The sequence below is a fragment of the Mirounga angustirostris genome, unplaced genomic scaffold (genome assembly GCF_029215605.1).
Source record: "Mirounga angustirostris isolate CCGP_5_RB_7025 unplaced genomic scaffold, mMirAng1.0.hap1 SCAF_15, whole genome shotgun sequence".
NCBI lineage: Eukaryota > Metazoa > Chordata > Mammalia > Carnivora > Phocidae > Mirounga > Mirounga angustirostris.
In genome coordinates this window covers 460878-485951 of record NW_026991723.1, presented here as the reverse complement: position 1 = coordinate 485951, position 25074 = coordinate 460878, and the positions used below count along the sequence as shown (strand labels likewise).

General features: G+C 39.4%; 2 protein-coding genes across 5 annotated transcripts in view; one reads left to right on the top strand and one right to left on the bottom strand.

The window, feature by feature from the left end:
• The window catches only part of CENPP (centromere protein P), a 238457-nt gene that overhangs the window by 143755 nt on the left and 69628 nt on the right, over positions 1–25074 (bottom strand). The window contains exon 6 of one of the 4 annotated variants that reach the window (XM_064579254.1): positions 19992–20958. The exons of 2 other annotated variants lie outside the window; for them this stretch is intronic. In XM_064579254.1, coding sequence (XP_064435324.1) covers positions 20761–20958 — 198 coding nt within the window. In that variant the 3' untranslated portion in view covers positions 19992–20760. Of the gene's footprint in view, positions 1–19991; positions 20959–21832; positions 22181–25074 lie in introns of those variants that run through there. One more of the 4 variants, XM_064579255.1, reaches the window with a different exon arrangement.
• Positions 1141–24471, top strand: OGN (osteoglycin). Its single transcript, XM_045882078.2, has 7 exons — positions 1141–1270; positions 2247–2493; positions 4613–4706; positions 16869–17027; positions 18907–19109; positions 21744–21839; positions 22610–24471. Exons 2-7 carry the CDS (start codon positions 2320–2322, stop codon positions 22778–22780), a joined length of 897 nt encoding a protein of 298 aa, XP_045738034.1. The 5' UTR covers positions 1141–1270; positions 2247–2319; the 3' UTR covers positions 22781–24471.

Here is a 25074-nt window from a genome sequence, read left to right as displayed (position 1 = left end):
AAAGTTTTTATTGTATCCTTAAAGCCATAAAACTGACAATTTATATCAGCCAAAACCAGAGAATATCACAAGTAAATGTAAAATAATTCACATTCAAATAAAATCATGAGCATTCACGTCTTAGTTTTTCCAAGCTTTAATTTGAAAGACCCTACAATTTTGAATAGAAAAGAGAACAAATTGGTATTCTTTTCTGTTTTGTAATAAAATATTTATCCATATCCATATTTATGGGATTTTTAGTTTAGAGGAGAAAGAAATGTTACCTTGAGTGCTGAGTGCACCAAAGAGTGATAAAATGAAAGTGAATCTTTACGATGGTCATATAGTTATCTAAAATACCATTTAGGGGCGCCTGGGTGGCTCAGTGGTTAAGCGTCTGCCTTCAGCTCGTGTCATGATCCCAGGGTCTTGGGATCGAGCCCCGCATCGGGCTCCCTGCTCCGCAGGAAGCCTGCTTCTCCCTCTCCCTCTCCCACTCCCCCTGCTTGTGTTCCCTCTCTCGCTGTCTAGCTCTCTGTTAAATAAAAATTTTAAAAAATAAAAATACCATTTAAACTTTCAAAAATCACAAAAAAAATTTTATAGTTTCCTTAATTTAGCAAATGTATCTTTTACCATCAAACTCCGAATTACAAATCAAACGTGTTTTTTAAAAGCTGATTTATCAGACTTGGATATTTATCATACGTAACTAAAATAAAGGGGGGGCCAACTGATTTAACTGCAAGATAATTTATGCTAAAACTAATTTTTACATTGGAAATTTCTTGGCTATATGCTAATTATGGTACTGGAGCAATATTTTTACCCCTCGTAAAATTAAGAGCATAGACTAGACTTTGGTTTGGTCTTTTATTTTGTTGAAAAAGCGTACGTTTTATCTCCTGGGAAAGCATTAAAATAAAAAGCATGACTTTAAAGCTATGTCATCTTCACAAATAATATTCATGAAACCTTAGTGCTCATTACACAAGACAAAAATAACACGAGCTTACAGTCCTTAGTAGAAGCAGACCAAGCACGGCAGATGCAAATGTTTTAAGCACAGCTCTCCAGTACAGCACACTACAATTCACCCCAGAGAAAGAATGTTGGCCAGGATCTCCACCACATGCAAACTGCATTTAAAGCTGCTGGGCCCTGAAACTCCATGCAGCACTTTGAAACTGATGCACAGCCTTCCTCCTTCACCTACCACTTGGGGCTAATACACAGCCATGAACTTCTATTGAGGAAAACCACAAAAAGCTTCAAAAAAGCTACAACGGTAGGCTCTTCTTTCACATATTATTTTAAATATCGCTTGTTAAGATGTGATTCATCGAACAGTCTTGATAAATGCAAAGGCCACCTCTAATTTTTTAAGTTTCAGTTACCTTGAACAATTGTAACAAGCACTTAAATATGTCACTGCATAACTTTAACATCCCTACAGGCAAAAGCCTTGCTGCGTAAGTCAAAAGCCAGGCGTTTTAGCCACTGATTTTTGACAAGCCGGCATGTACAACACAGCACCAGCAACTGAGTGATCCTGTCTGAGGTTACTTAAGAAGAAGTCTGAAGTGTGCATCACTGATAACCCTAAGAGAATCTTCCCCCTCTCCTTCCCCCAAATCCTTGATTAAATTCTGTATTTTTTCTAGTCTGCAATACTATCTGTGTTATTCATAGTTTAAATTTAAAAAGCAATGCTGTTAACTAAAAATAACGATATCAATGAAAATTACAAAACTAAGAAAATTAATATTATGGGTTTTCCTATATGCTTTATCACCTAAAAATAAGTGTAAATGACTACTCTTCATTTTCAATTTGAAGTTTAAGTTTTAAAACTCCTAGAAGTTATTTCTATTCATACCATTACAAATCAAGAGTTCTTATAAAATAGCAAAGTTGAAATACGATATTTTTAACTCACATGAGACAGGATCATGAGTCTTCATTTTAACTATTTATACTACAGGTATCCTAAGATTTCAATTGCACACATATACCTTTGTTTAAGGCACCTAATTATTAACAAACTGAAATTATCAACATTGCTTGGGTTTTGACAGAAAAATAAATAAAACCACTTTCTGAAACTATTTTTAAGAATGTCACTGATACTTGAAAACTTTTAGCATCTAATTAAAGATCACTAAGGGTTAAATACTTGTTCTCTGGCCCCTACTGAGTACACCCTGCCAAAAGTCCTCTAAGCTTTTAAATATTGCTTCGATGGTCTGCGTTTTTACTTCCAGGGAAAAAGAGAGCATTGTCCCAGTTAGCAGGCCACTAGCTTATTAACTTCCAGTCACCTTGATTTTTGCTGAAATGAAGACTCTGCCGTCTATACTTCTCCTGCTCCTGTTTGTGCCTCTGATAAAGCCAGCACCACCGACTCAGCAGGACTCACGCATGCCCTATGATTATGGAACAGATAATTTTGAAGAAGCCTTGTTTAGTCAAGACTTGGAGGATAAATATCTGGATGGAAAAAATATTAAGGTATTTTATTTCTACTCTAAATTTAACTTCGAAAACAGTCACCCATTTAAATACATGTTTTTGTTTTTTTAATGTGTCTGATAAGGTAAGGGGAAAGAAACAGCACTTTAAATGACTGGAAGTAATTCAAAATAACTGTCCCCAAGATTATATTTTTAAAGTATGCATGCCTCCCATGGTTACCTGTGGTAACCAAACAGTATCTATAGCAACCAACACAAAATTTAAAAAAACTAAACTTTAAGATGATATCTTACTGGTTGAAGATTTATAAGCAATGTTATACAACGCCCTATATTTGTGTATTATATTGTCTTAAAATAAAATAGGAGAAATGTGTATTAGGAGAAATAATCTTGGATTACCAGCCTAAGGTTTATTATTTTAGGAAGAAGTGGTTCATGGAAATAAATACTGCTTATTTTGGTGTCCATAGCATTTCACAATAACTTACACATGCCAACTATGCATGGTACCGAAAAATGAAAAACTCCTCAATGTGGGGCTTAATTTTTAATGAGTTTCAACAATTTAGACTCTATCAATTGTGACTGTAATTGTCCTTTAGCTACTACTCTGCAGGGATGACTTCATATCACATCTTTCATACTCCACTTGCATGGGCTGAGTAATTACTTGTGGTTTTCTTGGCACAAAGAAATGAATGCTGGGTAAGGAAAAAGTTAACGCAGCACATAAGTATCTGCTCCTGCCTACTCTGTGTGTGTGCGCGCACAGAATGGAAAATGAGAAACGCAGCCAAATATATAACAATGCTGATTGTCTTTTTTTTCTTTTTTCTTTTTTTAGTACACAGGACCAAATGTTAACACTATAATTTCTTTCAATGGAGTTGGTTAATATGCTAGCATTATTTTTGCCCAACATTAAGACAAAAATGATAGGTATCACTAGTCACAGCTTCAGAATTTTTAAAAAAGGCCTATCATAACAATAAGCTATTGGCTTACATCGATGATTGGAATCTCTCAGTTAAAAAAATAATTTCAAACTTCCGTGCTCCCTAAAAAGTAGTAAATTCTTGCTTTTTCTCTTCACATTGCTTTAGAAGTCTCTGCTCTTCATATAAATGTAGGGACCAAGATATTTGTGAAGTGGAGAAGAATTCAACAGCACTTAATACACAAACTCAGAGTGGAGGGGCTGCTCAAGCAGAACCCACATGGGAGGATAAAGGAGTCAAGATGGAGATGAAAGGGGAACGTGTTTTCAGAGGGTAGAGACTGGGGCCCCACGCGATCTACATCAAATCTAATGGCAGAAAACGTTCCCTCCCAGGACAGGAAAGAGTGATACAGACCCCAGGGCTAACATTCTGGACTGGGGGTCCCCGTGGGGTGGGTAGGGAAGGACCTGGTGCAGGGCAGGCATGTAGGTAATGATGGGTCACTTGCAGAAGAGACCAAAAGCTTGCTCAGTGCCCTGCACATGCGGCGTGACTAGTGCTGCAATCCTGCTGAACATGGTAGAATCTGGCATCGGGAACTGAACTCAATTAAGACAAGACCATAAAGAATAATTAAAGAACTTCCCTTGATAAATATGATCTCATTTCAGGTTCCACTTCAGAAAAACTTTCATTCTGAGTCAGAGTTCCCTCCAGCTTCCATTTGGAATTTCAATATAGTCAACATTTAGGAGGCACGGAGTTTGGCTTTTGGAGATAAAACAATAAAACAGACCTGGTTCTTTTACTCAAGGAGTTGACAGTCTGGAGTGAAAACAAGCTACACAAATATTTACCTTACAAGCTAATGAATGATGATATGGAATTACGTATCAAACCCTATTGCAGTGCAAAGGAAATGACACTAACTGTGACCCTATGGTGTTTTGGGTTTTTTGCTAAGATTTATTTATTTATTTGGCAGAGGCGGGGTGGGGCAGAGGGAGAGGAAGAGAGAATCCCAAGCAGACTCCCTGCTGAGTGTGGAGCCCAACGAGGAGCTCGATCCCAGGACCCTGAGATCACGACCTGCGCTGAAGCCAAGAGTTGAGGCTCAACCCACGGAGGGACCCAGGCGCCCCATGACCTTAAGTTTTATGGTCAAAATTAGACGTTTTCAGACCTGATAACAAATTTTTATTTTTCCAATAGGAAAAAGAAACTATGATAATACCGGAAGAGAAAAGTCTTCAATTACAAAAAGATGAGCGTGTAACACCACCACCCCTCAAGAAGGAAAATGATGGTAAGTGTGCATACCCTCTCATCTAATTATCTCATTAGGAGCTTTAATAAATAGCTTATTATGGAACTTTATTCCTTATGGTATTAAAAATGACCTCGGGATACATTAAATTCAAACAGTGGACTTTTATCTCCCCTGAGAAAGACAGCTGGTACACTGGGGGTGCACATCCATTGCCACCCCACATTACGAGTGAGAAACGTAGACAGAAACATTCAAGAACAACCAAGTACAAAGTGTGTGCCTTTGTCTATATAAAGTCAATTCCAGAAACAGTGATTTAACATCAATGATCTGCAAATACTATGTACAGCCTGAGGATAAGGGAAATAAAATGAATTCTTAACTTCGAGAAACTTAGAGAAGACACAGAGATGGCTAAATACATAAATATTTATAATATACATTTCTATGAAAACAATAGAAAATGTATAAATAACAAATAACAAAGTCCTCCTTAACAGTTCCTGTCTACTTGGTTTATTTTTGCTCTGTCAAAGAATAGCGTTTCACACGACAACATGAAAAAAAATCGCACACTAATTGGAAAGACATCCCTTGCTCTTGGATAGGATGACTCGGTATCATAAAGATGTCAGTTCTGCCTAAATTGGTAACAATAAACTTCTTTACAAAGCTGGTAAGGTTGATTCTCAAGTTCATGTAGAAAAATCAAACCTCCACTAATAGCCAGGAAGTCACCGAGAACTGACATGTATCCGCGGAAACAAGACATACCACGCATGAGAACATACATTAAAGTATCTATCCTAAAATACGTGTGATACTGGTGCACAAACAGAATAGGAAGTTCAGAAACAGAAATACCTGTAGAAACTCAGTATATAATAAAGAAGGCACTGTAAATCACTGAAGCAAAGATGGTATTTTTAAAGGTTTTAAGAAAAACTCTACACCCAACGTGGGACTCCAACTCACAACCCCGGGATCAAGAGTCCAATGCTCTACCAACTGAGCCCTCCAGGCACCTTAACGATGGTATTTTTGAAAAAGAGTGTTGGACCCTGAAACTAATATTACACCATATGCTAACAAACTGAAATTTAAATAAATTTAGGGGCGCCTGGGTGGCTCAGTCGGTTAAGCGTCTGCCTTCAGATCAGTTCATATTACCAGGGTCCTAAAATCGAGCCCCTCGTGGGGCTCCCTGCTCAGCAGAGCATCTGCTTCTCCCTCTCCCTCTGCCACTTACCCTGCTTGTACTCTCTCTCTGTCAAATAAAATAAAATCTTAAATAAATAAAAACTTTAAAAAAATTTTTTTTTAAAGATTTCATTTATTTATTTGACACAGAGAGACACAGCGAGAGAAGGAACACAAGCAGGGGGAGTGGGAGAGGGAGAAGCAGGCTTCCCGCGGAGCAGGGAGCCCGATGCAGGGCTCGATCCCAGGACCCTGGGATCATGACCTGAGCCGAAGGCAGACGCTTAACGACTGAGCCACCCAGGCGCCCCTAAAAAAAATTTTTAAATGGTATTGAACAACTGAGTAGTCAACTGAAAAGGGATAAAATTTGATCCATACTTTACACAGAAAAACAAATCCCTCATTGTATAAATTAGGGTCTAAAAGTAAAAAGTGAAACCATGCAAATACGGAATGATAATCTGGGAGTGGGATGCCTCAAAATCCAGAGAAAATAATAGAAAAGATCAATCAATTTGACTTGATGAAATCAAACTTTTTCATGGGAAAAAGCATCACAAACGAAGGCAAATAAAACTGAAAGCTGAGAGAAATAAAGTTAATATCTCTAATTTATAACACATAAAGACCCAGGAAAAAGAAACTGAATAAAAATCCACCGGAAAAACCAGCAAAAGATATGAACATACAATTCAAAAAGTGATATAAAAATGATCCTTAAACATATGGAAAGATATTCAATCTCACACATACAGAAATGTAAATTTAAATTACACTGAGATACAAATTTTTAACCTACCTGATGGGACAAAAATTAAAACTGTTACACCAAAATATACCACTGACAAGGCCATGGACTATCAGAGACCTTCATATATTGCTGGGAGGAATACAAATTGGTATAATGTTTTTGGATAGAGTTAAGCAACGTCTAACAAAACCAAACATGCATTTACTTTGTGACATAGCAATCAACTTCTAGGTTTTTACCCTAAAGATATACCTCCAAAAGGAAGAAAAAACATATGCAGCATCACTGAAGCACTGCTTGCAAATGCAAAATTCTGGAAACCATCTAACTGCCCATATGCTGAAGAGAGGTTAAGTGAAGTATGGTAAATCCACAGAAGGGAATACTACACAGTTGTGAAAGTGAATGAAGAAGACTGTTACGGACTGTTAGAAGTGATTTCCAGAATATATGAAAAAAAAGTGCAAGAGTATCTACAGTGTACTGCCTTTCATCCAAGAAAGAGAGAGATGGAAAACATACCTGCATCAGCTTACTTGTGTTTCTGGAAAAGAAACTCAAGCAAAGGTAATTTAAAAATGGAGACTAGTTACCCACCAATCACAGAAGGAACCAGGGGTGGGAAGGAGGGAGAGATGGACACTGGGAGGCGGGGGACAAGAGGGCGTGGGACTTCTATGAGTATACACTTTCTGTGTAGGTCTGATTTTAGAACAAGGTTATATTTCACACAGGTAAACAAACATTTATAAATAGAATCAGCAAGGATAAGATAAAAGAAAATTGGCCTACAATTAGAAACTTAATTTCATTTCAAATGAATAACATAACACATTAAAGGAAACAAATTTAATCCAAGTAACCCTTAAACACAGTATTTTGACTACATACCTTCAGGCTAAAGACAAAATAGAAGGGCCAAATACTGAAAATCCAGTGAGTAGGTTTGTTTTCCACTGTGTTACACGTCAGTAATAACCAAACTACTTACTGTGTGGCCTGGCACTGAGTAAAATACTGCACTGGGTCAAGAGAGCCAGGTTTCTCAGAGCCTGGTGCTACAAATGTGGTGGGGGGAAGGCCAGAGTGACACTGGGGAGCTGGACCGGAAGGGAAGATACTGGCGCCAGCTCACGGTTTGTACGCAGACGTACAGACATGGGTACAGGCCCGCCTTGTTTTACTGACCCCGCAGATGCTGCACTGCTTACAGACTGAAGGGTGACGGCAAACCCGCCTGGAACGAGTCCATTGGCACCATCTTCCCAACAGCAGTTGCTCACATCATGTCCTGTGTCACATTTTGGGAACTCTCATAATATTTCAAGCTTGTTATTACTACATTTGTTACAGTGATCTGTGATCGGTGATCTTCGATGTCACCACTGTAATTTGGGGGCACCATGAGCCGTGCCCATATAAGACGGTGAACGTGACCGATCAATGCTGTGTGTGTTCTGGCTACTCCACAGATGGGCCCTTCCCCCACCTCTCTCTCCCCTCCTCCTCGGGCCTCCCTATTCCCTGAGACACAACCGTATTGACATTAGCACAACTGATAACCCTACCATGGCCTCTAAGTGTTCAAGTGAAAGGAAGAGTCACACATCTCTCACTTTCCATCGCAACTAGAGATGATTAAGCTTCGTGAGGAACGCCCGTCAAATCCCAAGACAGGCCGAAAGCTAGGCCTCTCGTGCCAAACAATTAGCCCAGTTATGAATGCAAAGGAAACGTTCTCGAAGGACATCACAGGTGCTTCCCCAGTGAACACTCGCATGAGAAGAAAATGAAACAGCCTCCCTGCTGACATGGAGAGTCTGACTGGTGTGGATGGAAGCTCAGACCAGCCACAACATTCCCTTTGGCCAGCGCCTCACCCAGAGCAAGGCCCTGACTCTTCAGTTCTGTGCAGGCTGAGGAGGTGAGGAAGCTGCAGAAGAAAAGTTGGGAGCTGGCAGAAGTTGGCAAGGCTAAGGAAAGAGGCGCTCTCCAAAGCGTACAAGTGCAAGGTGAAGCAGCGAGTGCCGACGGGGAAGCTGTGGCAAGTGATCCCGAAGATCTAGCTAAGAGAATTCATGAAGGTGCTCACACTGAACAGACTGTCAATACAGATGAAGCAGTCTTCTATTGGAAGATGCCATCTAGGACTTTCAGAGCTAGAAAGAAGTCAACGCCTGGCTTCAAAGGTTCAAAGGACAGGGGCGCCCGGGTGGCTCAGTCGTTAATCGTCTGCCTTCAGCTCGGGTCATGGTCCCAGGGTCCTGGGATCAAGCCCCGCATCGGGCTCCCTGCTCGGCGGGGAGCCTGCTTCTCCCTCTCCCACTCCCCCTGCTTGTACTCCCTCTCTCACTGTCTCTCTGTCAAATAAATAAATAAATAAATAAAACCTTAAAAAAAAAAAGTTTCCAAGGGCAGGCTGACTTCTCAAGTGAGGCTAATGCAGCTGGTGAGTTGAAGTGGAAGCCAATGCTCATTGCCCATTCTGAAAATAAGCCCTTAGCAACCATGCTAAATCTCCTCCGCCTATGCTCTCTAAACAACACAGCCTGGCGGACAGCACATCTATTTACAACATGGTTGATGGAATATTTTAAGCCCACTCTTGAGACTTGCTGCTCAGTAAAAAAGATTCCTTGCAAAATATTACTGCGACATGGCATTGCACCCGGTCAGCCAAGAGCTCTGATGGAGATGGACAAGATTAATGTTGCTTTCATGCCTGCTACCACAACATCCATCCTGCAGCCCATGGATCCAGGGGTAATTCTGACTTTCAACTCTCAAGTCTTTAAGAAATACCTTTAGTAAGACTATGGCTGCCACAGATAGTGATTCCTCTGATGGATCTGGGCAGAGTCCATCGAAAACATCCTGGAAAGGATTCACCATCCTAGATGCCATTAACATGCATGATTCACGGGAAGTGAATGAACAGGGGTTTGGAAGAAGTTGATTCCAGCGCTCATGGGTGGCTTTGAGGGGTTCAAGACTTCAGTGGAGGAAGTCACTGTGGATGTGGGAGAAACAGCAAGACAACCAGGATCAGAAGTGTGGCCTGAAGATGGGAGTGAACTGCCACAATCTCATGATAAAACTTGAACAGATGAGGAGTTGCTTCTTATGGATGAGCAAAAAAGGGGATTCTCGAGATGGAACCTACACCTGGTAAAGATGCTGTGAAGACTGTTGAAATGACAACAAAGGATTTAGAATATCACGTGAACCCAGTTGTAAAGCAGAGGCAGAGTTGGAGGATGGACTCCAGTTTTGAAAGAAGTTCTTCTGTGGGTAAAATGCTACCAAACAAGCATCACAAGCTACAGAGAAATCATTCACGAAAGGAAGGGTCAATCCATGAGGCAAACTTCAGGGTTGTCTTATTTTCAGAAATGGCCAGTCACCCAGCCTTCAGCCGCCAGCACCCTGATGGGTCAGCAGATCAACATCAGGCAAGACCGTCCACCAGCAAAAAGATCATGGCTCCCTGAGAGCTCAGATGGTGGTTAGCACTTCTCAACAATAGAGTATTTTTAAATAAGATATGAACATTCTTTTCTTTTTTGAACAATGTTTTCTTATTTTTTTTTTTTAAGATTTTATTTATTTGAGACACATTGAGAGAGGGAACACAAGCAGGGGGAGTGGGAGAAGGAGAAGCAGGCTTCCTGCGGAGCAGGGAGCCCGATGAGGAGCTCGATCCCAGGACCCTGGGATCATGACCTGAGCCGAAGGCAGACGCTGAGCCACCCAGGAGTCCTGAACAATGTTTCTTCAAACACAGCTACTGCACATTTCATAGGCCACATGCACTGTAAACGTAACTTTTATGTGCACCGGGAAACCAAAAAGCTCATTTGACGTGCTTTATCGCACTGGAACCAAATGTGCAATTTCTGTTTGCCTGTATAGACATATTTGGCTCTGTGAGTGTATATGTGTATATATGCATACGGTGTGTTTATGTGTACACACACACATGTAGACAGTGTATACATACATCTATGTCTATATGTGTGTAAGAGTGCATGTATATGTCTATAATACATATATGTGTGCATATATGTGTATTAAATATGGAGAGACAAATAGACATATATATATTTCCCAGCTCTCTCTGCAGAAAGAGTGTAGAAACAATGAGATGCTGGTAGCAATGAGCATATCCACATTCAAATCTTGGTTTCTAAATACTACTCTCCACTAAAAGGAACCAATACTCCCTAAAGGAATAACTGATTTCAGGCTTAGGGCAGAGAAAAGGCAAGAGTGGTCTAGGACATCTTAAGCCAGAAAATAAAAAAGTTCTCACAGAGTAATGGAGACATTTAACATTTTAATTAATCAAAATATAAAAAAATATGTAGGTATAAATTTGTAAAAGACATATTAAGACCTGCACACTGAAATCTAGATAACTATACTGTGAGAAATTAAAGACCTAAATATATGGATATATTATGTTCAAGAACCAGAAAACTCAATATCATTAAGATATCAATTTTTCACAAATTTATTTGTAGATTTAACTCAATACCAGTTAAATTTTTAGCAGGCTTTTTGAAATTAAGAAGCTGACTGAAATTTATGTGGAAATGCAAAGAGATTAGAATAGTCATAACAATGTTGAAGAATACAGGTAGAGGATTTACACTTCCTAAAACCGTACAGGAAGTAAGACATTGTGGTATTAGCATAAAAATAACAAGTAGATCAACAAAACAGAATAGAGTCCAGGAATACACTTACACAATAGGGTCAACTGGTTTTTCACAGTGGTCCCAATGCAACATAATGAGGAAAGGACAATTTTTTCAAAAAATGGTGAAAAAACTGGATAGGTCTAAGTTAAAAAAATGAGCTTTGACTCTTCCTGAGACGATATATAAAAATTAACTCAAAATGGACCCAAAGCTAAATATCAAGAGCTGACACTATACAACCTTTAGAAGAAAACAGGATAATAACGTAGGTTGGCAAAGATTTCTCAATACAACAGAAAAAGCACAACTATAAAGGAATCAACTGTTCTTCATTAAAATAAAAATATATAGAAGGAACACGCCTCAACATCATAAAAGCCACATACAAAAGACCCAGGGCTAGTATCATCCTCAATGGGGAAAAACTGAGAGCCCTACCCCTATAGTCAGGAAGATGACAGAGATGTCCACTCTCACCATTACTGTTCATCACAGCACTGGAAGTCCTAGCCACACAGCAATCAGACAACAAAAAGAAATAAAAGGCATCCAAATCAGCAAGGAAGAAGTCAAACTTTCATTATTTGCAGATGACATGATACCCTATATAGAAAACCTGAAAGACCCCACCAAAAAATTGCTAAAACTGATACACGAATTCAGCAAAGTCACAGGATAGAATATCAATGTACAGAAATCTGTTGCATTTCTCTACACCCATAATGAAGCAGCAGTAAAAGAAATCAAGGAATCAATCCCATTTACATCTACACCCAAAACAGTAAGATACCTAGGAATAAACCTAACCTAAGAGGTAAAAGATCTGTACTCTGAAAACTACAGAACACTCATGAATGAAATTGAGGAAGACACAAAGAGATGGAAAGACATCCCATGCTCATGGATTGGAAGATGTTGTTAAAGTGTCTATATTACCCAAAGCAATCTGCACACTTAATGCAATCCCTATAAAAGTAACAACAGCATTTTTCACAGAGCTAGAACAAAAAATCCTAAAATTTGTATGGAACCAGAAAAGACCCAATACAATCCTAAGAAAACCAAACCTGGGGGCGTCACAATGCCTGACTTCAAGCTCTGTTACAAAGCTGTGATCACCAAGACAGTATGGTACTGGCACAAAACAGACACATAGATCAATGGAACAGAGTAGAGAACCCAGAAATGGACCCTCAACTCTATGGTCAACTAATCTTTGACAAAGCAGGAAAGAATATCCAATTGAAAAAAGACAGGCTCTTCAACAAATAGTACTGGGAAAACTGGACAGCCACATGCAGAAGAATGAAACTGGACCACTTTCTTACACCATACACAAAAATAAATATAAAATGGATGAAAGACCTGGGCCTGGGTGGCTTAGTTGGTTGAGCATCCGACTCTTGGTTTCTGCTCAGGTGGTGATCCTGGGGTTGTGGGATCGAGACCCGTATCAGGCTCTGGCTTGGTGTGGACTCGGCTTGGGATTCTCTCTCTCCTTCTTCTGCCTCTTCCCCCACTCACACACATGCTCTCTCTCTCTCAAAATAAATAAATAAATAAAATCTTAAAAAAAAAAAAAAAAAAGGATGAAAGACCTAAATGTGAGAAAGGAAACCATCAAAATCGTAGAGAACACAGGCAGCAACCTCTTCAACCTTGGCCTCAGCAACTTCTTCTTAGACATGTTGCCAGAAGCAAAGGAAACAAAAGCAAAAATGAACTACTGGGACTTCATCAAGATAAAAAGCTTCTACACAGGGAAGAAAACAATCAACAAAACTAAAAGGCAACCTAGGGAACAGGAGAAGATATCTGCAAATGACAGATCCAAAATCTATAAGGAACTTACCAACTCAACACCCAAAAAACAAATAATCCAGTTAAGAAATGAGAAGACATGAATAGACACTTTTCCAAAGAAGAAATCCAGATGGCCAACAAACACATGAAATGACGCTCATCATCACTCATCATCAGGGAAATACAAATCAAAACAATGATGAGGGGGCATCTGGGTGGCTTAGTCAGTTGAGCGTCTGCCTTCAGCTCAGGTCATGATTCCAGGGTCCTGGGGTTGAGTCCCGCATCTGGGTCCCTGCTCAGTGGGGAGCCTGCTTCTCCCCCACACCCTCTCTGTCAAATAAATAAAATCTTTAAAAAAAATAACAAAAAACACAAAACCACAATGAGAAATCACCTCACACCTGGCAAAATAGCTAAAATTAACAACACAGGAAAAATAGGTGTTGGCGAGGATGTGGAGAAAGGGAAACCCTCTTGCACCGTTGGTGGGAATGCAAACTGGTGTAGCCACTGTGGAAAACAGTATGGAGGTTCTTCAAAAAGTTAAAAATAGAACTACCCTCTGACCAAGCAATTGCACCATTGGGTGTTTACCCGAAAGGTAAAAAAATACAGATTTGAAGGGGCTCATGCACCCCAATGTTTATAGCAGCATTACCAACAAAAGCCAAACTATGGAAAGAGCCCAGATGTCCATTGACTGATGAATGGATAAAGAAGTTGTGGTGTATATATACAATGGAATATTACTCAGACATCAAAAAGAATGAAATCTCGCCATTTGCAATGACCTGAATTGAGCTAGACAGTATTATGCTAAGTGAAATAAGTCAGAGAAAGACAAATATCATGATTTCACTCATACGTGGAATTTAGGAAACAAAAAAGATGAACATATGGGAAGGAAAAAAAAAGAAAGGAGAGGGATGGAAGCAAACCATAAGAGACTCTTAACTACAGAGAACAAACTGAGGGTTGATGGAGGGAGGTGGGGAGGGGAGGGGCTCGATGGGTGATGGGCATTAAGGAGGGCACTCGTTGTGATGAGTGCTGGGTATTGTATGTAAGCGATGAATCACTAAATTCTACTCCTGAAACCAATATTACACTATATATTAACTAACTAGAATTTAAATAACAATTTAGAAGAAAAAAATGTTTCCTGTTCAGAAGACATCGATAATAAGACAAGCCACATAGAGGAAAAGATTTGCAAAATGTAAATCTGACAAACTTATACCTACAATATACAGTCTTCTATTTCAGTAACAAAAATACAAAGAAAATTTTTAAAAATAGGCAGAAGATATGAACACTTTACCACTACAATATGTGGATGGCAAATAAATTTATTAAAAAACTGCTCAGCACATTAGTCATTAGGAAAATATAAATTAGAACAGGAGATACCACAACGTGCCTTCCTGGAATGGCTAAAATTAAGTCTGATCAAACCGAATGCTGACGAGGATGTGGAGTAACTGGAACTCTCGTTCACTGCTGAAGGGACTATAAAATGGCACAACCTCTACGGAACATAGTTTGGGGCTTTCCTCAAAAGGTATACACCTATCAGGTGGCCCAGCCATTCTGCTCTTCGGTAGTTACACTAGAAAAATGAAAACATTACGTCCACACAAACTTTTACATAAAGGTTCACAGTAGCTTTCTGTGAAATAGCCAAAAACTAAAAACCCAAATGCCGATAAGGAAGGACTATATAAACTGTGTATATTAATACAATGAAATAGTACTCGGTAATAAAAAGGAATGCACTGCTGATACATGTGATAAGAGATGAATCTCAAAATAATTGTGCACAGTGGAAGAAGCTGGATCAAGGCGTATATACTTCATGGTTCTTTTGATATAAAACTCTTGGAAATGCAAGCTGTTGTAAACTGACAGAAAGCAGGTCAGTGGTTGCTGGGAGGGAGGGACTACAAAGAGCCTAAGAACACTCTGGGTGATGATTATGTCAAGTATTTCAATTGCAGCAATGGTTTCATGGGTATATACATATGTCAAAAACTTATAAATTATACAAGTTAAATATGTGTAATTTATTAAGTATCATTTAAGCACAAAAAAAGCTGTGAGAGAATAAAAAAGAGCATAAAAGAGTTCACATTCAGGACGCCTGGGTGGCTCAGAAGGTTAAGCGTCTGCCTTCAGTTCAGGTCATGATCCCAGGGTCCTGGGATCGAGGCCCATGTTGGGCTCCTTGCTCGGTGGGAAGCCTGCTTTTCTCCCTCTGCCTGCAGCTCCCCCTGCTTGTGCTCTCTCTCTCTCAAATAAATAAAATATTAAAAAAAAGAGTTCACACTGGCTAATCTGTGACTAATTATCAAAATAAATATGACGGTAACTTCTGGCCCATGGGATAAGGAATTCGTAAGCTCATACTGAACTGATATAACTAAATAAATAAGAAGGGAATGTTCTACCTTATACCAGATATCAACTAACAAATGTAGAAGAAATGATGGAATAGAAAATCGTAATTTGCAAGTATCCTAGTAACAAATGATTCAGGTAAGAACTATCAATAGGTGATAAAACTAGTGAGTGACAGGTTAATGACAAACCAGACATTTAGAATCTCATAGTACTTCTTCAGAAGATACTTATTAATGGCAAACACCAAGTGAGTCAAGTGACCAAAGCAAGCATCATCAGGAATGGGACAAATAGATACCATGTGCTTCCTGATACACAGCCCTGAGGACCCAACATCATTTCCATGGTGTTCCTGTCAAAAATGAGAAACCTCAGACAAACCCTAATTGAAAGACATTCTGAAAACAAATGCCCTGAAAAATAAAATGTTTTTAAAATTCAAAAGTTTTCAAAAATGTAGAAGAAAAAGGCACGACAAGTATGCCATACGTGATGTAGCACGTAATGGGGTCTTTGCCGTTTCTGGGACGGCTCTAACATTCAGGCTGACAGTCTGTGCTTACTTAACTGCTGGTTTCTAAGCTCCATAGCGAGGGTCACCAATCTGAAATGTGTCTGTGCCCAACCAAGGGATACAGGAAGCTTGCGTTTACCTTACGGTCTGCTTCATGCATCCTTTTTGGTATTCAAACCAGGAAATGTAAATCAGTCCAGCAATTAAATGATCACTGCTAGGATAGAGAATAAAGGAGATTTTGGATTACAGAACTGAAGGTAAGATTCTGGTGAGTTATTAGGTACAATACAGGTCACTAACTAACATGACCATGGTATCTTTCCCACTATCACCTATAATTCTGCAAAATATCTTTTCAAATTAGTGATAACATTCATGATAGCAATAATTTTACCATTAGAGGCTAAATATTTTAATTTTTTTTTAAGTAGGTTCCACGTCCAGCATGGAGCCCAACACAGGGCTCAAACTCACATCCCTGAAATCAAGACCTGAGCTGACACTGAGAGTCAGACACTCAAATGACTGAGCCACCCAGGTGCCCTAAGGCCAGATTTTTTTTTTTAATTTTTTTTTAAAGATTTTATTTATTTGCGAGAGAGAGAATGAGAGACAGAGAGCACGAGAGGGGGAGGGTCAGAAGGAGAAGCAGACCCCCCAGCTGAGCAGGGAGCCCGACGCGGGACTCGATCCCGGGACTCCAGGATCATGACCTGAGCCGAAGGCAGTCGCTTAACCAACTGAGCCACCTAGGCGCCCCGAGGCCAGATATTTTTAAAGTACTGTTTATATTTTTATGATTTTGTTTCCCAACTTAGAAATGCCCACCTGCCTACTGTGTGTTTGCTTAAGTGGTTCTGTTTACTGTGAAGAAGTTGACATTGATGCCGTACCACCCTTGCCAAAGGAATCAGCCTATCTTTATGCACGATTCAACAAAATTAAAAAGCTGACTGCGAAAGATTTTGCAGATATACGTAAGTTAATTTTAAATAAAATAATTCATATGAACTCATGTTAGTATTAACCTCATTATAAACACAAGTTTCTAGGCACTTGGGCCTCTCACATCTAGGGTAGTCACTGCTGGAGTATTTAAGTATCCACATACTTCACCAAAATCCGCTGGTTTGTTGGTGAATCTCCTTTCCATTCAAATGCCGCATGTCATCTTTCTTTACTGGTGACTTCAGTGTCTATGTTGACGGCCCATCTAACACATGGGCACCTACGCCTTCTCAACTTCAGGACTTTGAGACCTGTCTGCCTCAGCCAGTCAGGAGTGCCAGTATAATCGAAGCGCTTCTCTAACCTCAGTGCTTTCCTCACAATGCTACCTTCACTTTAAAAGCACAGACTCTTTTCCTTACTTTAACTCAAGGTTCTTAAACCTGGCTATGTACTAAAAACAAAAATACCGATACCAGGCCCTACTCTCCAGAGCTTTCAATTTAGGTCTTGGGAGAGGCCCACGTGTCGTCATGAAACACCACCAAACTTCTCATATGATTATCACGTGGAACCAGCGGGTTTCACTCCTTGCTGGGATGCGGGCCGCCAGGGCCCTGCCGTGAGCACACCACACTCCCCGACTCCTGCATCGCCAAGTCCCCCAGTCCTGGATCACAAGCCCTCATGAGTTCTCTAGCCTGCTATGTTGTTGAGTGCTTCTGAAGAAAATCACACCCAGAAATGCACACTGGCCCCATTACACATTTATGAGACTCGCCGTAAGAGTATTCACGCTGCAACTGGTCGGGGTACAGTTGTGCCTCCCAGTTGTGGATCCACACTTTCAAACTCACCTACCCGGTGGAATTTATTTGTGACCCAAAGTCACTACATGTTGCCCTTCACAGTCATCTGCAGACAAGTGCACAGTGGGAACACATTGGGGTTACCTAACCAAGGTCGAACAAGGTGACCCCTGCCATTCTGTGTCAACTCTCACATCCTAAGGGTCCTGCTCCGTCTTAGTGCCACACCTTCCCCACTCCTGTGCTCCCCAAGTGCAGTGCTCAAGTGCCTCACGGGAAAGACACTGTGTGAGGGAATCTTCACTCCAGTGTGAGCTGCAGTGCTCATGGCCGTGAGTTCGATGTTAATGTACCCACGACATATAAACTAACTACAATGCTTTGAAACAGAAACACTGATAGAATTTTGTACTAATTGGTTGATGTAAATGTAAATGTGTGACCAGAGGCTCACAGGAGCCTAACCCTGTATATTCCCTGGAAGCAATGATCCATACTCATTAACTCAGTGTTTGCAGGGATTAAGTCAAATAATGAATGAGAAGTGACTCCGTTTCCTCATCATCCCAGACATATAAAAGTGAAACAAATGAACTGAATGTCTCTCTCCGTCTGCATCACCTTAACCAATTAGGGAACATTCCTGTTTGTTGTTGTTAAGCTATAAGGCAGACAGATAAAGATAACATACCTACGATCACAATGCAACATGCTGGGAAAAAGTCCAAAACATACCTACATGATTCTTTTCAACCAAATATGGTGCTTACTTCCCCATGATCTGCAACCAGAATTTGTTTCAAACTGCCTCAGCATCCTGAGAATTCAAACACAGAAGTATAGAAGGACTCTATGAACTTTAAGTTCCCTTCCAACCCTGAGATTCCAGGACTCAAGTGAGGAAAGCCATCAGTGTGAGGCGCAGGGCAGATGCTCACCATGCATTCAACAAAATTTACTGATCTACTAATTACAGACACTCTATTAGATACTAAAAATAAAAGGTGTGTGAATGACCCGTTAAACCAATGCTTTTCTTCAGTCCACACAAATGAGACTTTATATTTTTTGTATATTTTCTGTATATTTTTCCTTCAAGCTAACTTAAGAAGACTTGATTTTACGGGAAATCTGATTGAAGATATAGAAGATGGTACTTTTTCAAAACTTTCTCTCTTAGAAGAACTTACACTAGCTGAAAATCAACTATTGAAACTTCCAGTTCTTCCTCCCAAGCTCACTTTATTTAATGCAAAATACAACAAAATCAAGAGTAGAGGAATCAAAGCAAATACATTCAAAGTAAGTATTTTATACTATGACCAAACACAGTATCAGTTTTATACAACCAATGATAATATGAGAAAAGAGAAACTCTGTTCTAAAATTTTGTTTTATATTTTTAAATGATTTTAACTTTATAAGTGAAGACATTATTTCCATAATAAGTAGTCCTGGTATTGGGCTTATTCAGTCTAGCTTACCTGCACCTCCCTTTATGTAACTTGACCTTGTTTCATGGGACTACGTTGTGTCCCAGCTTTTTCACTTGTTCACACAGTAAATATTTATTTATATAGACGTGGTTTGTACCCTCATGGCACCAGGATACTATAAAACCTCAAAATGCGAGTTTTCCTGTGTTTCTTTTCCTTACAATATTAGTAATTTACACATGCCAGAAAATTATCGTTCCTAAAGTAAAATTCAGTAAAAGTTTAATTTTACTTTTACTACTTAAAAGTATTAGCCCATGAAATTCTGTAGGTAGACTTTCTTTTGAATTTCAGCTAGTACAAAATTCTATATGTACTAAACACTAAATACATTTCTTATTTAATAACTCAAGATATAGGTACAGGAAAAAGGGAAGGTGATCTACTCTGACTTAGGTAGCCAGGTTGTGTCCAAATGCACAGCCTAAGGAGAAATTACTGCCTCAGTCCAGTCCCGCACAGGTGGTAACTCGTTCCCTGTCCTGGAAGGAGCCCCAGATAAAAAGACGACTGTGTTACTACTGGCAGCAAAACTCATTCAAAGGGGAAGTTTGTGACTTCTTATGATAACATCTAATAGAAACACTATCAAATAGTATCATAAAGTTTATGATAATCACAAAAAGGTACAATTTATCCACAAATGAACAACCTGTCAGAAAATGTAAAAATATTCCATTTTTCTTTTTGTTTACACTCAAGCAGTTCTTTTTTTTTGAGAGAGAGAGAATGAGAGACAGAGAGCATGAGAGGGAGGAGGGTCAGAGGGAGAAGCAGACTCCCTGCCGAGCAGGGAGCCCGATGCGGGACTCGATCCCGGGACTCCAGGATCATGACCTGAGCCGAAGGCAGTCGCTTAACCAACTGAGCCACCCAGGCGCCCCTCAAGCAGTTCTTTTTAAACTGTAAGAGACATTATTCTAAAGGCACATCAGAGTTCCTCGGAAGTTAAGGGATTATTAGGGGACTTTTCAAAACAGGACTCACTTCATTTTTTTATTTTTTCAAGATTTTATTTTTTTATTTGACAGAGAGAGACACAGCAAGAGAGGGAACACAAGCAGGGGGAGTGGGAGAGGGAGAAGCAGGCTTCCCGCTGAGCAGGGAGCCCGATGTGGGGCTCGATCCCAGGACCCTGGGATCCTGACCTGAGCCAAAGGCAGACGCCTAACGACTGAGCCACCCAGGCGCCCAAAACAGGGCGCTTTAAAAACAACAAAAAACCCTTATAATTTGAAGCTATGTAATTCCAGCTGATAAGCTGTTGACCAACTGGCATAGTAAAGATCTGCCAGAGCCGATCAACACTTCACAAAAGGAGTGTCTGAATATTCTGAATTTTACACTTGCATTACATCTTGAAGTCACGTTATAAAAGGATACACAGCAATGGGCTGCTGAATGAAGAGTAATTCAACACAGACCCTTATGGGTAAAAGTCATATCTCACTAAGTAGTTAATAAATCGCTCTAGGAAATATCTTACTAACAAGCACATCGCTCAGGAGCACAGGCAAGTCGCATGTCACTGTGCTTTGCAGAGACCGTGTTTCTGCAAACTGAAGGTCTGCGCCAACCCTGTGTGGAGCGAGTCTGTCGGTGCCACTTTTCCAACAGTGTTTGCTCACTGCGTCTCTGCCGTGTTTTGCTAATTCCTGCAATAATTGAAACTTTTTCATTATTATTACATTTGCCATGGTGATCTGTCATTAGGGACTATAACTCACTGAAAGCTCAGATGATGGTTAGCTCTTAGCAATGAAGTATTTTTTAATTAGGGGACGTACACTGTCGTTGGACATACGCTACTGCACACTTCACAGACTGCAGTATAGTGTAAATGTAACTTTACAGGCTCTGGGAAACCAAGAAACTCACTGGATTCACTTTATTGCAATATTTGTTTTATTGTGGTGGTCTGGAACTGAACCCACATCATCTCCAAGATGTGCCTGCATTCATTTTGCTAGAAATTGGGGGAACTGAAATGAGAAGTTCTGAAGGTTCAAGAGAGGTTATGGCAGCACCAGGATCCAATTTCAATCCTGCATAGGGACTGACCTTATTAGCTGTTCACAAGACAAATCAAAGGGGCCCAGAAGCTGACATGAGGACTGAGGCCAGGCATGGCTGGATATTCAGTGGCCAGATAAGTGGAGAAAAATGTGGGGAGGCAAGAGGGAACTACTACCCTTCATAAAGGACCAAAATATACTACTTGTGAAACGAAAAAAACCCTCAAAACCAAATAACTACCAAACCAGCAATTAATAGTACCGATAGGTGTCTATAACAATACATGCACATGTATTCACGTACACATGCACGCACATGTATATGCACATATATGCATGCATGTGCATGTGTGTACACAGCTGGAATCCTGTGTAAGAAGTGTACTGACTCAATAACACTCAAGCCAAGTACCTTTTCCTTACAGAAATTGAACCACCTCTCCTTCCTCTACTTGGACCACAATGCCCTGGAATCTGTGCCTCTTAATTTACCAGAAAGTCTACGTGTAATTCATCTTCAGGTAGGATGGCTCCTTTCACAATATGTGGCTTTACGTTACAATTGGTCAGTCTTATGACTCATTAGGAAACTCATTTATTCACATGTAAATTTTGCCTATCAAAAGTGTAACTAGTCCAAGGCACTCACCCACCTGAAAGCCCCACCTGTCCAGAGAACCATGAAAGGATCAGCGACCTAGGTGTGAGGTCTGCTCTTAGAGTGGGGTTTGTCATCAGGTGTGAACTTATCATGGATTTGAAGGTAGGGCACCCTAAGACCTCTGCTTTGTGCTTCTTTCTCCAACAGCAGTAAACATTGGCTTTTGGTGACTTTCCAGCCGACTTTATTGTCCAATATCATCTTGAGGTAATAGGAGAGAGAGGAGGAATTAAAATAAACTAAAACTGGTCTCTCAGCATCACAAGAATTCCCATTTGTCCTTTTTACTTCTTTAAAGGAATATCTAAGGACACAGTACCCATTTTGAGTTGACACTCTAGAACAGGACAGTTTCTCCAGCTAGGATGATCTTATTCATGCTTAGAACTTTCTGCCACGTGGATATCACTCTGAATAATAAGAATGTGTTCTTCCAAAGTAATACTGTATACGTAAAAAGGGAGGGGCTGGGGGGAAACTCAGGCCGCACCGAGAGGGTTTTATTACTATGAGGATACACAGGATATTTTCAAAATCACTTTTTAGAAAAATACTCTGTGAAATCCCATTACATAGCATACAGAAGGCTAATTTCAAACTTCTGAACAATTTTTCCCTTCTGTTTTCCAGTTTAACAACATAACTTCAATCACAGATGATACATTCTGCAAGGCTAACGACAGCCGTTATATTCGGGACCGCATTGAAGAGATACGCTTGGAGGGCAACCCCATCGTCCTGGGAAAGCATCCCAACAGTTTTATCTGCTTGAAAAGATTGCCTGTAGGGTCATACTTTTAACCACTACCAATGCAGCATATAAACTAAAGTATACTCATGCATATAATCTGTCTCAACAATGTCTAAAGGAGCATAAATATTTAATACTAACTTTGTGTCCCACTACGAAGTAATTTTATGTTTTAAACAAAAATCTTACACATAACAAGTAAAAAGTAAAATTGAATCTAAAGTTCAAAACAAAGCAATGTGAAAATACTTAAACAGCATTACAAAATCCTTGTAGTTTATACCATAGTGCCATTTTAAAAGGTATGTTTTTATATAAATACCCAAATTTAAGAAGCAGCATTTCCATTACTAATGAAGTGGAAGGGTAAGTCCAAGAAACGTTCAACTGCTGTTCTTTCTTGGCCTTTACTGGATCCCTAAAGCATTTAAAGAAGATGTTCCAAAAACTTTGAAAAGCTAAGTATTTCCAGTGACCTCCCATTTTTCTTTTATGATTCATACATTATTCATTATGAAATAGGAACTGCTTTTTCCCTCTATTAAGGCAGCTATTATATTTTTACTTAGCCTGAGAAATAGGGAATCATCTCATATCTAGGCAAAACTTTCCAAAGAAAGCATAATTTTACTCTCTGATAAAGACCTAATAGAGTAATATTCAAAGTTTGCTTTGTAGTCACACAGTTAAAGGTTTCAGTAAAATAGTAAAAAAATCTTCCTTTTTCTAAATACTGACATTCCAAGTCTACCATAAAACATTTTAAGGAGCCAAGCAGACCAAAATCAGAATGCTCATAAAAAACAAAAAACAAAAAAAACTTGAATGTCCATCCCATCTCTCAAAAAATAACTATAAAGTTCCCCATTGTAAAGCCTTTCAAATATGACAGATACTGCAAAATATTTTCTTTTTACCACCACAGCAGTGAGAATCTCATTCATAAATCTGTTCAAATGTAAGACATGAAAACAGTGAATTTTGTGGTGTTACTGAACACCACCTTCCCCCCCGCCCCCCAACCTATATACATCACAGTCATGCAAACTGACTATACCTCCACAAGAAGGCTTCGGAGCCACATTTTCTAAAGACCCGGGATTAACTGATCATTTCGCAATGTGAATTCACCTACACTCTAACAGTGATGACTCATGATGGAACAACGCTGCCAGATTAAAGTTCCTAAAATAACCTTCCTCTTGCCCAAAACCCACTCAAAAGTCTTAGTCCCCACACTGCATCAGGATTACATCCAGAATTATCAGTGCTTTAGACACATGCGTCTGAACTGTGTATATAAAAATTTCCAGTGTTGTTTCCAACATAAATCATACATTAGAATCAAGTTGGTCTCCATATACCATTCCCAGAACAAATAGTTATTCATATTTTTAAGCATTTGCTTCTGTTTTTCCCTAAGTAGAATGAACTCCTGTTTTTCAATTTTTCCTCCATTTGTCAAGGTTGACCTGAAGATGAGACTTTTTCATTAAAACATCTATGATGTCTTTATTAACTCACTTGCTTATTTTATTGGTCTATTATCTATATTGGTCATCATTAACTATATACTGCTTTCTCATTATTTTGTGTGCATGCCTCATTTCTCTGTGACTGAAAGCTCACTGAACACATCCAATATTCCCTGTATATTTTCAGTGTGCCTAGCATAATAGTCGTGAACACATCTGAATTGAATATGCAATGCAAAGTACAAAATAAAATTCATTTAAACTGAGGGCTCTGTTTTATTTGGAAAAATAGAATCTTTATCACAATCTTGAAAAAAACAATGGAAATAAATTATAACTTTATCTGGAAAAATAAACTTGATAAAAGGGAGAGATAAGTGGTGGGACTGACACCAGGAAAAGCGGTCAGAGAAGACGTCTCTCACATTTCCAGATGCATCCCTATATTCTTTATCTAACTGAACTTAAAGAGAAAAAAAAACACCATAAAATAACTCAAATTTTAGAGAATTCAAAAGCCTGTGGTTTACATAAAATAATAATTAGGAAAGAGCACTCATAAAAGGTCTGTATTACAGAATTATCTTTCAAAGACAATTTCAGACTTCCAGATAAGAAGATATGAACAGGCGTAACTGAAAACCTTATATATACCCTTAAATCATAAATAAAAGAATGAGAGAAAGTAAAATTTTGCTGATCCCATTATCTTAAAGAAATAGTATTCATTATTGACACTGATAATTAAAGAAATTAAGGTTTAAAATTAAAACTGTTCTACCCTTACAAACATTCCTGAAAATAACGAAGCCATGCGCCAGTAGAGAGACGCCCTATGTCCGTGGGCTGTAAGACTTAACAGTTACTAG